This window comes from Mytilus edulis, chromosome 1 (genome assembly GCF_963676685.1).
Source record: "Mytilus edulis chromosome 1, xbMytEdul2.2, whole genome shotgun sequence".
Classification (NCBI taxonomy): domain Eukaryota; kingdom Metazoa; phylum Mollusca; class Bivalvia; order Mytilida; family Mytilidae; genus Mytilus; species Mytilus edulis.
In genome coordinates this window covers 18,096,916-18,112,642 of record NC_092344.1, presented here as the reverse complement: position 1 = coordinate 18,112,642, position 15,727 = coordinate 18,096,916, and the positions used below count along the sequence as shown (strand labels likewise).

Genomic DNA, 15,727 nt, shown 5'->3' with positions numbered 1-15,727 from the left:
GTCGGGATATTTGTCTAAACACATTACATGTATAACATAGAAAGGAGGGATCTTATCCTAAATTCCTGAGAAAATAAATGCCATATCCTGAATATCTATGAAAAGAATATGTTAGTTCCCTTATAGCAGTATACTGGGTTATTTAATCCATAATTCCAAAATTCCTATCAAAAATAGCTTTCCCTGAATTCCCACAAATGAAACGGCTGATTCTTTATTTCCAATAAAAAGGTCCTTCCGACCCTCATACAACAAAACAACATGCAGTCCTTTCTAGAGAAAATGCTTTGCTTTTAATTTTGAAAATCTTAGTGATCTTCATTGAAAGTACAATCTCGTCCTGAACATGCATTACATATTTGCCACTGGACATTAAGATTGGCATCTAGTGTTACTTTTTTTTGTCTGTCTACTGTATAATCTATGTAAAACAAGTGTTATGTTACTGACGTTTCACAAATATATCCCTGGAATAAAATCCACATGATCATTCCTCCTTCACTATACATTAAATCTAACAATAGAATTACCTAGCAGGAATTTCGATTTAGAAGCAATTTATAGTATACTTAATTCTTCATGTCATGTACTCCTACTGATGCAGTGAAGATTCCATTCAGTGTCAGTTAACAGCAGTATCTGATAAACATGGTAAAATTGAGAATGGAAATGGGGAATGTGTCAAAGAAACAGCAAATGACCATAGGTAGACAACAACAGAAGGCCACCAATGGGTCTCTAACACAGCGTGATAATCGAAAGCAGGTACAGCTGGCCCCTAAACACATGTTGGCAGTACAAGGTTACTGAGGTTATTCCAGTCTTGTTAACCTACATTTAAGGAATGAGCGACTTCTAAAGTTGGGTATTAAGTGATACATAAGAAATTTAACAAGAATTGCAAAAAATATTAAGACAGTACAACAGATTAAATTAAACCAACCACTGGCAATGAACTCCTCTATTAAATAGAAAAACAGAAATTTTTAACTGCAGTCCTTTTTGAATTAGAACAAGAAAATGCAGGAAACACTAGTTTTATATGCATGCATAGTATTACTGTTGTAGGACTTACAATTTAAACTATGGCTACCTTTAGTTTAATTTTGTATTTCATAAATTATATGCTTATAAGGTTTTACCTTCAGATCAATTATTGAAGACTGCAACACAGTTCCTTTACATTTAAGTCACAATGACCTACATTTAATGTACAGTAACATGGGTATTATAGGTATGTCTGAAAGACATTACAATTTTTTGCACAGTTCATTACATTTTAGTGACAAAGTCACTGTGCCTTACATTAATAATGTGTCATTCTTTTCTAAGTTTCAAATATGAAAAAATACTATGAACCAAAATTGTCTCTTTATAAACATGTATTATGAACCTTATCATGATGCACAGACCATTTAATTTTTGTCATGACATTTCAGGAGACCATACCATACATTCTTATTTGGATTCTTGTGTAAATACATATTTCCGCAAAGGCAGAGGAATTCTATTGTATGTGTATGTATAAGGAGAGAATGCAGAGTTATTAAACATTTTTGAAATTTTTGTTTGGTAGTATGAAATTAATTTCATAGTCCAAAAGTAAACGTTTTAAATAGATAAATAAGTAAATGATTGAAAACCTAGGACAAAAAATATTGACTTAGAAATCCAAGGTATGCCAAATATCTAAGAGCCTACTTATGAAAGTTTTATCAGTGTGTTTGTCATATGTGGTAATAATTTTCATATGATTTGATAATGTGTTTACGATGAATGCATGGTTAACATTTGAATTAAATTACATCTGCTCTTGGTTTCGTTGTATAATCAAGACTGTTGACAAATAGTTTTTGTCCCTAAAGACTTGTGGTATGGGTGGGAATATTTGTGCAATTAATAATCTGCATGTTGTTAGTGGTAGGTCAATGACGGTAACTTGCGTAATAAACTCTTATCGCTGTTGTTTAATTTTTTATGGGTTTTCCAGATTTTCAGAGAACATTTCCATTTCATTAGAATAAGGAATGTTTTGGGTCTCCTGCATGATACATTGACACATTTATTTATAGGGATCCTCTTTCACCATATTTCTTTTCAATGTAGTTTTCAGTTCTTCTATGAAAATAAGAGAGAACTTGTTTAAAAACCTTGTTTTTTCATCCATCAGTTTTGATCTCTCATGCAAAAAAAATCTTTAATGTACAACTTCTTATGGGAAAGGTGAAGAAAACCTTTTTATATCATATCATATTTGTCATTTTTATTGCTACAACTTGCTTATTTTTTCCCTTAAAAATTGGCTATGCATTTATAGGCAAATATATTATACTCAAAAGGATAAAAAAAAAAAAGAAGCTGTATCTCTGTCAACAAAGATCTGTACAGTGTTCTTTTTATATTTCTTCAAATCTTTGTCTCAATGACCAGTTCTGACAGATTATTTCTGTTTAATAGAGGTATGTCTGTCATGAACTGTTCAATGATTTTCAAGTTTTATTTTGTTTGAAGCTTTTTTTCCTATTTGTTTTTTTAGTTTTGAATTTTTATCTTGCAGCTTGATAAGTAATAATCCTTTGATTGTGTCAAAACATGCATCACATGAATGAGCAATCTTTTTTTCCTTCTTTTTTTTGACATTGCAGAGCTGTCTTGCTTCGGAAGTAGCAATCCTCTGAAAGATATTTACTACAGAGATTGTTTACAAGATTGTCTGGTATAACGTATGAATCAGATGTTTTTGTGATTTATTTCCTCCTAAAACATCCTGATGTAATAATGTGTTAATCACTGAATGAAGATAGTACACAGAGATAAATATTTTGATAGTTTGTTCACCCTCCAAGGATCATCTTTTTACATTAATTATTATACAATCATTTCTCATGTGTAAAACTGAGAAATGTATATTTTATTTATATCGTTATTTTATTACAAATTATCTGAGATTTATGTTATACATATTTCATTCTATTATTATATTCTAAATACCATAAGTAAAGAATTCACCCAACAATAGCTCACTTTAACATCCTATATGATGTAATGTTTGTTTTATGCCTTTAGCTGTTAATAATGCAGTAATATTTTGTTGTGATGCACAAAATGCACTTTTGATTGTAAACAGTAATACTTTGGTGTGTTGCTTTATTGATTCAAGACTTGTAATATATATACAGTGAAAATAGTTTTGATTTACTGTAAAATTGAGAAAGGAAATGGTGAATATGTCAAAGCGACAACCACCCGACCATAGAGCAAACAACAGCCGAAGGCAACCAATGGGTCTTCAATGTAGCGATAATTCCCGCACCCGTAGGTGTCCTTCAGTTGGCCCCTAAAATATGCATAATAGTACAGTGATAATGGACGTCATACTAAACTCCGAATTATACACAAGAAACTAAAATTTAAAATCATACAAGACTAACAAAGGCCAGAGGCTCCTGACTTGGGACAGGCGCAAAATTGCGGCGGGGTTAAACATGTTTATGAGATCTCAACCCTCCCCCTATACCTCTAGCCAATGTAGAAAAGTAAAAGAATAACAATACGCACATTAAAATTCAGTTCAAGAGAAGTCCGAGTCTGATGTCAAAAGATGTAACAAAAGAAAATAAATAAAATGACAATAATACATAAATAACAACAGACTACTAGCAGTTAACTGACATGCCAGCTCCAGACCTCAATTAAACTGATTGAAAGATTATGTCTTCATCATATGAATATCAGGTACAATCCCTCCCGTTAGGGGTTTAGTATCATACTATCATAAAATATATGAGAAGAACATAACCCGTGTCATGCCAACAACTGTTTTTTTTAGAAATAAATGTGTTTAGTTGCGATGCAAAGACCCTATCAGTGAATCAATGTTAAAGCCAAAATATGCAATCTTTAATGACCTGACAACAGTATCGTAACTATATCCCCTTTTAATAAGTCTATTTAAAGGTTTTGTTAGTTTCTGAGGAGAATACTGACATTTTTGTGCTTTATAAAGAATATTTCCATAAAATTTTGGATGTGAAATACCTGAACGTATAAGATGTCTGCATGTTGAGTTATATTTACGAATTATTTCCTTATACCGGTGATAAAATTTAGTAAATGTTTTGACCAGTTTGTGATATCGAAAACCCTGGTGTAATAATTTTTCAGTAATACATAAATTTCTCTTGTGCTTATTCAGCAACCTTTGGGGGTATCACAATAGCAATTGCTCAATCAGTTTATCAAATTGCAATTTGAATTCTTCTCCAACAAACTAATTAACTGGTTTTATATTTTATTAAATAGCTTCAATGAAAGGTTGTTAGTATGTTGTGAATGCAGTGATATAAAAAGTAACTCTAGTTTGTTATTATCTTTATCATGAAATTCAAATAAAATAATGACTTCACTTACTATAAATGAGCTTTTTTTAACTAGTGACTATAAATATTATAGTAAGTCATTATTTTAATTTGTATTAAGCACATTTTACCAGTTGATCAGTTTGTTGGAGAAGTATTCAAACTGCAATTTGATAAACTGTTTGTGCAATTGTTATTGTGATACCCCAAAGCCTACTGAAAAAGCACAGTAACAAAATTCACATGACCACAAGACAAGAACCTTCTATTTTTACTTATTTATCAACATTGAAGCTTGGACTGACTGAACAGTCAGAAGAGACATATATATAGGGATCACTTATCTGTCATCTTCTGTTGGTATCAATATCGTGCTTTATGTTAAAGTGCAACTTGAAAATGGTAATTTAGAATTCAACCAATCTTGTACAAATTCCTCTACAATTACCTGAAGTTGTGCACCTGCTATTTTGATTTTGATTTTATGTGTTTTAAAGAGCTATAGAGATTACTCAGTTATTTCTCCAAACAGATTTGATTGGAACATAACTGCTAGATATTATTAATATACTTTATACTCTTCAAAGCAAGGAAGATTATCCAAGACAACTATTTGATACACCTAGTTACAAATATTTACTGCCATTGATCAATGGTCAGTGTGAGAGGCGAAGCATGCAGAACAGGATGTGCTTGCTTACCTTTCCAAAGCGACAGATATCATCACTCATTATTTATCAAAGTTCAAGTTGTTCAAGCACTATTTTCAAGTGATGTTTCTTTATGTATTACTTTTTATGGGTCTTAAGTATGAATAAATTGATGTGTTTGAGATTTTAATGAGACAGCAATATTATATAAAACACAATTAATCTAATTAAAATGACATCTTGTATAGGTCAACAAAAGGTCTTTAACATAAATATATATCTTAAAACTTATTCAAATTAGATATGCTGTAAATAGATTTGACCAAGACTACCAAATACCAATGCCATCAGCAATAAAATAAAATTAGAAGTAAGAACTCCTACTTCTAGTTTGAATTTTCTTACATTTGACTAGCCTGTTAAAGATTGCTATCGGATATAGGTTTTGCTAATTGTTAAGGTCGTAGAGTGATCAATAGTTGCTTACTTTTATATCATTTGGTCTCTGAAGGTGAGTCGTTTCATTGACAATCATACCAGATCTTATTAGTTTTACACTAAGATATTGATGTAGATACTCATTGACAAGGTTTTTGAATTTAACCACAATTCAAAGTTGCCATTTTTTCAGTGTTAAATCTATTTTAACCCTTTCCTCCATGGATTTTTTTTCCTCGCATACTTGATTCGCATAGGATTTTTTCGATAAAAAAAAATCATCAGGTTTGCATTGTGGAAACCAGTATTTCATCAATGAAATTCAAGTCAGATATTCTCATGAATATCCTTTTGATATTGTATTCAAATTTTTTAAAGTCTGATGCAGACATTTTGTAGTCAAAGCGTTTCAACTGAGGTACTACACAGACGTCGAAAGGCGTCATTATGGAGTAATGGGGGTGGCGTCAAAAAGCGTCTTTATGGAAGAAAGGGCTATCCAGGATGTTTCAGCTAAGATTTCTTTGAATTGAAGGCTTCATTTGCCAATGGTTTTGTTCAAGGGTAGGTTAATAAAGTAATGAAATTATGTCATTCTGGAATAACTTACATCAAATTATCTCAATACCAAAATATTGAAAGCCAAATACGTTTAATTATCTTACAAAAAAAACATGATGATGAAAACCCCATATGACCAAAATTATTTTATTACCAACATTGAGTGACGATTGCAATCTACTAAAAGAAATTAGTTTTTAGAAAAAGAGCATAATTTAAAAAAGGACAATAGATATATTCAAAATGTAATATTTTAATTGTTGCACTTCAAGAGCACAATGGAACCTATGATATTAAGCGATAAAATTACGAAATATTAAGTGGCAATATTACTTTTCAGGTTCATGGTCAACAACGTCAAGTTTAAATCCCCATATAGAACGGAACAAAGTGGTGTCCAAATCTTTTGATTGTCTTGAAGGATATTAATGATATTTGATGTTTATGATTATGATTGTTGTTGTATTATGTCTCTTGAATAAGATTGGAATATTTTCTCACTTAGTCAAGGTCACACTCAGAGATATTTGATCATGAAAAGACTCAGAACTTTTAAATGGCATGGAATATTAATGGTACACATGTACTTGATATTACTGTTGAACCCCATCACAGAGTACAAAATGTATGTCACAAAGGATATTAATGGTGCTTGATATTATTGAGGCAACCACAAGAACTTGTTGCAAATTAAGGTTTGAATGTCAGTCTACAAGGTCAAGGGTAAATACTTTGTACATGAATTCAAGGAGTAAGGAGTATACTTTTGTAAGATTTGCTTACAGTTCCTTTGATTTTTATACGACCGCAAAATTTGAAAAAATTTTCGTCGTATATTGCTATCACGTTGGCATTGTCGTCTGCGTCGTCGTCGTCGTCGTCCGAATACTTTTAGTTTTCGCACTCTAACTTTAGTAAAAGTGAATGGAAATCTATGAAATTTTAACACAAGGTTTATGACCACAAAAGGAAGGTTGGTATTGATTTTGGGAGTTTTGGTCCCAACATTTTAGGAATTAGGGGCCAAAAAGGGCCCAAATAATCATTTTCTTGGTTTTCACACTATAACTTTAGTTTAAGGTAATAGAAATCTATGAAATTTTGACACAAGGTTTATGACCACAAAAGAACGGTTGGGATTGATTTTGGGAGTTTTGGTTTCAACAGTTTAGGAATTAGGGGCCAAAAAAGGGCCCAAATAAGCATTATTCTTGGTTTTCGCACAATAACTTTAGTTTAAGTAAATAGAAATCAATGAAATTTAAACACAATGTTAATGACTACAAAAGGAAGGTTGGTATTGATTTTGGGAGTTTAGGTCCCAACAGTTTAGGAATTAGGGGCCAAAAAGGGACCCAAATAAGCATTTTTCTTGGTTTTCGCACCATAACTTTAGTATAAGGAAATAGAAATCTATGATATTTAAACACAAGGTTTATGACCATAAACGGAAGGTTTGTATTGATTTTGGGAGTTTTGGTCCCAACAGAATAAGGGGCCCAAAGGGTCCAAAATTAAACTTTGTTTGATTTCATCAAAATTGAATAATTGGGGTTCTTTGATATGCTGAATCTAACTGTGTATGTAGATTCTTAACCTTTTGGTCCCGTTTTCAAATTGGTCTACATTAAGGTCCAAAGGGTCCAAAATTAAACTTAGTTTGATTTTGACAAAAAATGAATCAGTTAGGTTCTTTGATATGCTGAATCTAAAAATGTACTTAGATTCTTGATTATTGACCCAGTTTTGAAGTTGGTCCAAATCGGGGTCCAAAATTAAACTTTGTTTGATTTCATCAAAAATTGAATAAATGGGGTTCTTTGATATACCAAATCTAACTGTGTATGTAGATTCTTCATTTTTGGTCCTGTTTTCAAATTGGTCTACACTAAAGTCCAAAGGGTCCAAAATTAAACTTAGTCTGATTTTAACAAAAATTGAAATCTTGGGGTTCTTTGATATGCTGAATCCAAAAATGTACTTAGATTTTTTATTATGGGCCCAGTTTTCAAGTTGGTCCAAATCAGGATCTAAAATTATTATCTTAAGTTTTGTGCAATAGCAAGTCTTTTCAATTGCACAGTATTGCGCAATGGCAAGAAATATCTAATTGCACAATATTGTGAAATAGCAAATTTTTTTTTAATTAGAGTGATCTTTCTTTGTCCAGAATAGTAAGCAAGAAATATCTAATTGCAAAATATTGTGCAATAGCAAGATTTTTTTTTAATTGGAGGTATCTTTCTTTGTCCAGAATCAACTTAAATCTTTGTTATATACAATATACAATGTATATTCACTTTTTACTACCAACTGATAAATTAAAATAATCTTTACCATTCAGTGATAACAAGCAGCTTTTTTACATCTTAATATTTTATGATGTATTTAAATGAGCAGTTATTGTTGCAAACTCCATTAGAAATTTTAATTGAGATTAGTTTTGGAATAAGGGAAAGGGGGATGTGATTAAAAAAATTGGGTTCAATTTTTCTCATTTGAAATTTCATAAATAAAAAAGAAAATTTCTTCAAACATTTTTTTGAGAGGATTAATATTCAACAGCATAGTGAATTGCTCTAAGAGAAAACAAAAACTTTAAGTTCATTAGAACACATTCATTCTGTGTCAGAAACCTATGCTGTGTCAACTATTTAATCACAATCCAAATTTAGAGCTGAATCCAGCTTGAATGTTGTGTCCATACTTGCCCCAACCGTTCAGGGTTCAACCTCTGCGGTCGTATAAAGCTACGCCCTGCGGAGCATCTGGTTTAAAACTGAAATGTCCACTTTTATGTTATTGATGTTCCTTCATGCTTTTGAAGGTCTGTAATATTTAAAAAAAAAAAATAAATAATTTTAGTTTGGGAAAGAGAGACGAAAAAAGGGATATTCACACTCGTTAAGTTGATATAGTTGATAACAAATTGATAAGCAATGGCAAAATATGAAAAAGGAGCAAACAACAAACAACAATAGCCAAAACACACCATGAAAACTTAAGACTTAGAGCTGCATAAACTCCACCATAAACTCGGGTGATCCCAGGCACTCCTGAATAGTAATCAGATGGTGCTCCATGTCCATCAGGTTTCTCATTATATGATGTCACATTCATGGAAGAGTGAAAGGAATTGAGATTACAACAATTGGAATATATCTATTGCCATATTCTGCAATGGCCAACCAACTTGTGACAGTGTCTTTAAAATTTTCAAATTCACCACTCAGAACTATTGATTGAATAGATTCCTTGTAAGAGAATTTGGAACTTGAACTTAAAAGTATCGAATCAAACTTTGTTTACATAACCTTGTTTTCTTTAAAACTGGCAAATGTATTATTAGTATAAGATGAATTTGAAAGTGTTGTTAAAGTTTATTGCTGAAATTGCAATAAATGAAACAGGAAATTAATTTTGATGTTCAGGAAGTACTGTATAAGAGAAAGCATATATCTTTTACAATGAATCTCCCCACTCATCAAGATTCAATGTAAGATTAATATCAACAAATGTATTGGCTTTAAGTAGAAAACAATTTACAGTAATTGAAATAATGAGGGCATCTGGCTATGTTTCTGTGTGATAAATAGGCAGTTCTTATCATATCTTACACAAGCTAGATCCTTAATGCCACCATAGACTGGCTGATAGTGCCACATTACACTTCAACACATGTTAAAGAGAACAATTCTTTTCTTAAATTGAAAATAAAAAACTTTGAAGAATAAAATGCAATGGAATAATAGATATTCTATTAAAAAGGTGCACTTCTACACACAGCCCTCAAATGGAAAAGTTTTACAAAACTACTGTTTAGATAAAAACAACGCTGTCAACATTCATTAAATGAAATTTTTATAATTTGTAGTTTTATCAGTAAAATTATAAACATTACACAGTTTGGGTCGGCTAGCTACAGTGATAATTTCTGCCTCCTTTGTGATAAAACTGATGTACACTTAAATGGCATTGTTTTTGTGCAGAATATGAAATATAATTTCAGGTGTATATAATATAGATAAAAGAATAAACAGTTTCATGACTTTTTGTAAGGATGAAAAAGTTATCAACAGAAAGTAGCTATTTGGTATAAACATTTTGACTAGTTATAATAAATAAAAACATTTAAAATAGATAAATTTTTACATTCAAAAATGCATGACAATTGGCATTTTCAAAGTTCATGTTATCAGTTATTTTGCACTTTACATGTATCACACAATTCAAGTTAATAAAATAAAGAACAAAAAAGGGGGGTTGAAAAATTATAATTAAAATTTTATTTGAATTTTACTATTGAATTGGAAATCTATAAATATAAAGGATTCACAATTTATTCTTAGTAAATTTCACTAAGGCTCTAGCGGAATCTCCTCACAAACATCCCTTAATAATGATCAATAATATTTCAGGACAAATGAATTATTTTATCGTTTAGTCATCTGAGAAACAACATTCTAATTCTGAGCTGACCACACTTTGCAGTTACTCTTTAATGATTTGTGCTTTGCAGAGAAGTCACAAACACCAATCTTGTTTTGTATCGACTTAAGCACCTCCTACCCTATTTGAATCACAACGTCCAGGCTTAAAATCAATGATTAAAATTTATTAAAAAGGGGGATTTTCCAGTTTTCGGACAGTTACTCAAAAAAGCTTAGCAATTCTCATGAAACTTTGGTGAATCGTTAATATCCATTGGTGAAGCTCCCTTTTGATTTTCATAAATTTCTAATATGACATTGAAAAGTAATTGAACTTTATTCTATGAAAATATGACGGGCGTATCATGCGCTAAAGGCGCAGCTATTTATTCATAATGTGAAATCTTCATCTATGACAAAACTGTAGTCAGGTAGTGTTTAAATTGTTGGGAATCATATAACTCCATCTTGTACATAGTAAAACTTTTTACAGATAAAAATTGAAACAATAATATATTTAATTGAAAGTGACAAGTACTTAGATAATACTAGCTTATCTGACATTTAATACCAGATGAAAGTGCGCTCCAGAAGAGCGAAAAATAGAGGGCTGTGTGGTGGGTGCTAGAACAATTGAATGGATAAAATCATGTCAAGAATTAATAGATTTTCAACTACAAACGCTATTATAGATATTATAACGGCTATTATGACTGCTTATTAAGGATTACCTAATGTTTCCTAATTGGTGTCAAAATACCACCCAAAAACATAATCAACAGTAGACAAGTATGAAATGTTTCAATCATCAGAAACTTATTGTTTATGATTTCTTGAGTTCCTTATTGCATGATATCAGTTCATCAAGGAAGATTTTACCATCTTCAGATAATATCCATCAGTAAGATTATACAGTATTTTGGTAATAAGCCATCTGCAGGAATCATGATAGTTCATAAAACAACACGAATAATAATTGTTTGTTTTTATTGTTTTATAAGTAGTAACTAGATCTCCCCCTCTCATTCAGGAGGAGATCCCCACTTGTTCACTTCACCTTTAGATATGGTTTTATGAGTAGTAACTAGATCTCCCCCTCTCATTGGAGTCCCCCACTGATTCACTTTCCTCAATGCTTAATATTATTGGTTCAAATGGAGGTCTGGACAAATTTCAAATGTCAATTGTTACAGCTTAATATATGCTTAGAAGATAAAAGCTTATATGTATGGTACAAACTCTGTTCTTGCATCCAACCATAGATGTATGATCCAACCTTCTTCAAACTTGACCATTGAGAATTCTTTTGAAATTATTTGATATAAAGGGTCAAGGTCACAAATTTTGAGATTAATTTTTAGGCACAGTATAGTTTTAAGAATAGCATACAATCTCCATCAAATATGATCAAATGTCTGGTTAAACATTATTTAAAACAAAGATGAAAGGTCAGGGTCATGTGATGAAAGAAGAACAGATTGGATTGCAATGGTATTGCTCTACTTTGTGGTGCCCTTAACCTTGTTTAAATTTATGGGATAAACTTGATGTAGATGATGATGAATTAATTACAGCTAAAATTACAAAACTTTTTTTTTACTTATACAAAGTTTATTGGTACCCATATTGTTATTGAATCCACTGAGTAGATATTTAAAGCCATCTATATATTGATTTGAAAGATTCCTTCTGAGTAAGATACATTTTGATTATTAGATTAACAGTATTAAATATTCAAAAAATCTTTTGAAGAAATATAATCTAGAATATTTGATAGATAAACAAACAAGAAAATCAAATGTTGTGTGGCCTAAGCTTTCATAATTAAGTAAACTTTGCTTGCTTTTAAATGGTACTTATTACTGGTATATTGTATTTAAAAAGCATAATTTTAAGAACATAGTCCTTGCGTCCTTTCAAAAGGCTGTTTAACAAGACACTTCACAGTATTATAAGTTTCCAAAATGCTGTGTCATTAGTACATGTATATAAAGAATAGCCAAACTTTAATTTTACCCATATTTTATTGTATTAAAAAAAGAATTATATTTGCTTTTATATTTTCAGATTATTAAATAACAATAAGCTGAGAAGACTAACAAATGGTGTATTTGAAGGTCTTACAAATTTACGTTTTTTGTAAGTATGATAATTTATATTGCACTGGTATAAAAATTGAACCTACACAAACACACATTATTTGTCAAGACATAAGAAGAAAATCTCTAATTAAGTTCAGTTTTGTTGCTGAACATGCAAATATTATTTTCCATTTGGATACAAACTGACTTTTCATGTTCATATATATAAGAAGATATTTAGTGACAATGAGACAACTCTCCATCCAAGTCACAATTTGTAAAAGTAAACCATTACGGTCAAAGTACGGTCTTCAACACAGAGCCTTGGCACACACTGAACAGCAAGCTATAGTTTTAATTTAGGGCCCCAAAAATGACTAGTGTAAAACCAATCAAACAGGAAAACCAACAGTCTATACTATATAAAAAAAGAAAAATGAGAAACATGTATGAACCTCAACAACAAACAACAACCACTGAACATCATGTTCTATGTAGATTTATTAATTGAGTTGATCACAAATCTTCCGGCAAACGTTAAAAGTTATATATTATTGCAGTGTAGTTTAAAATTCTTAAGAGATTTCTGATAAAATAGGGGAAAAAACCTACATGGAAATGCTTCTGTATAAAAATAAGAAGATATAGTATATAATTACAAATGAGACAACCCTCCCCCAGAAGGGAAATGACATCCTCGTAATTTTTTTTTAGGTTTTTGATAATTTAATCAATCTCATAATATTACATTCATTTATAGCTTAAATTTTGTGAGAATAGTATTTTGAACTTATATTTATTATAAAAAGCATGTTTCTTATTTTCTATGCTTTGTTGTAGATATTTATATCAGAATGAATTAGAAGAAATTGAAAGAGATGTGTTTGCTGATACTCAAAATTTAGAACAGTTGTAAGTATATAACTTTTATCAAGTTTATGTACCACGTTTAGAAAATTAAGGACAAAAAATAACATGCTAAAACTTGAGAAAAAAATGTGAAATTCCTAAATTAAAAGTTCAGACATGTTGCTGCTTCTCAGCAAGACACATATCTGTTAAGCAGGAAGAAAAAACTATCTGCTCCAGTCTTAGTGGGGAAATATTTCACCCTATGAAATGATCTTGTATTAAATGTAAATGTTCCCAATATGGTATGCATTATATGCTGTTACCAACAATAAACATACATTGATAGGTTATTTTAAGAGCTAATTTTCTATTGCTTGTAGACTTTGTTTGACTTGCTTGCTTTGGTTGTACATGTATTAAAATTTGCTCAAGCATTGCAATTTATATAATAAACCTATAATTAAGAATGGAGATAGAGAATGAGTCAAAGAGACAACTAACAGACCAAAGAATAGAAAACAGCCAATGGCCACCAATGGGTCTTCAACACAGTGAGGAAATAATGCACCTGGAGGCGGGCTATAGCTGGTCCCTGAACACAAATGTGTACTAGTTCAATGATAATGGACATTACACTAAATTCTGAAACATGTTACTGATTGAACTTAAATTGAAAAAAACATACAAGGCTTACAAAGGCTAGAGGCTCCTGACTTGGAGCAGGCTAGCTGCGGAACGGTAGCTCATGTGTCCTTATGTTATTTTTTGACTATTTGCGGACCATAGTAAAAAAATAACATAAGGACCTATGAGATACTGTACCGTTGCTAGGAGCAGGCTCAAAATGCAGTGGGGTCAACAAGCATTAGGAAATTAACTATAAGAAAGTTATGTCGTATGGAAATTTCAGATAGCTGGAAAAAAGTAATGTTAACGTGCTTAAAATTTATAAATTATTAAGGTTAATCAAAAAATTTCCTGCAAATATATCTGTTGGTTCAATATTATTTTACAGAAGCAATTTAATTATTGGTAGAGTTGACATGTACTGTTATTCCCCTTTGTTATCTGAATATTCTGCTTGAGTGATTATTTTTTCTGTGTTACACAAGAACAGATTTTTGTGTTTTCATGTTATATTTCTAGCATATGTAATACAAAGTTCATTTAAATCTTTTGCAGATTTTTACACAGTAATAAAATCAAACATTTACCAGATGGATTATTTTCACAGACAAATAATCTACAAAGATTGTAAGTATTGTTACACTTCTCTGTTAGAAAAATATTGCTTTACTTAATTTAATACAGCAACTTTTAGATTATCAAATCTGTTTGGTGGCATAGGTATGCTTCTTCAGTCAATTGTAAATCTCAAGCATTTTTTTATTTCATACCTTTGAATGGAATAAAATTTTGACCGGTATAAGACTTTTTTGGACACTGTGCTATTTTTATGCCCCATTTATTGTCATTATTTTTTTTGGTCTGTGCGCCCATCTGTTTCTGTCTGGTCATCTGTCTGCTTCAGGTTAAAGTTTTTGGTCATGGTAGTTTTTGATGAAGTTGAAGTCCAATCAACTATTAAAACTTAGGACACATGTTCCCTATGAGATGATCTTTCTTATTTTAACGCTAAATTAGAGTTTTACCCCATTTTCATGATCCACTGAACATAGAAAATGATAGTGCGGACGGGGCACCCGTGTACTATGGACACATTCTTGTTTATTACTATTTTAAAAAAAGCACATATTTATAAATACCAGAATTCAAAATGGGGACTTCATTAGTATGGCCAGTACTTTCCAATCAAATAAATTGCATTAGAATTTTATACTTTTGTCTTCAAAAAATGCATTATTATCTGCCTATTTTTTACCATTTCGATCCCATCACAAGTCTAGCTTGCTAATTAACCAATATCTACAAATGTTTTAGAAATATTGCTGCAGCTGTGACTTTTTCTGAGATATCAAATCATGTGTCAATACACTATTAAATTTGTTAGTTACAATATTATACTATGTTCACATATGAATTGATAAACAAGCACTTGTTGACATCCAAGGGTCATATCATGCCTTGACTGGTGACACCCTTTTTCAACTAAATGACATAACCTTAAAATAGCGAATGGAAATTGGGAATTGTGTCAAAGAGGCAACAACCCTAATTACCAAAGAGTAAAAAAAAAAACGAAGGACACCAATGGGTCTTCAATACAGTGAGAATTTCCACACACAGTTGGTGGGACTCATAGATCAGCTGTCCTCTAAATAAATATGCGTACTAGTTCAAAGAAAAATTGATGTCTCAAAAGAAAGCAAAAATTAGGCTGGCTTATGTTTTAAGAA

The 15,727-nt window shown here is 31.1% G+C and overlaps 1 protein-coding gene across 2 annotated transcripts in view; it reads left to right on the top strand.

The window, feature by feature from the left end:
- Nucleotides 1–15,727, top strand: part of LOC139525472 (peroxidasin-like) — a 45,165-nt gene that overhangs the window by 11,385 nt on the left and 18,053 nt on the right. For both annotated transcript variants that reach the window (XM_071320842.1, XM_071320831.1), the window contains 3 exons: nt 12,505–12,576; nt 13,359–13,430; nt 14,553–14,624. In XM_071320842.1, the coding sequence (XP_071176943.1) occupies nt 12,505–12,576; nt 13,359–13,430; nt 14,553–14,624 (216 nt within the window). The remainder of the gene's footprint in view (nt 1–12,504; nt 12,577–13,358; nt 13,431–14,552; nt 14,625–15,727) is intronic.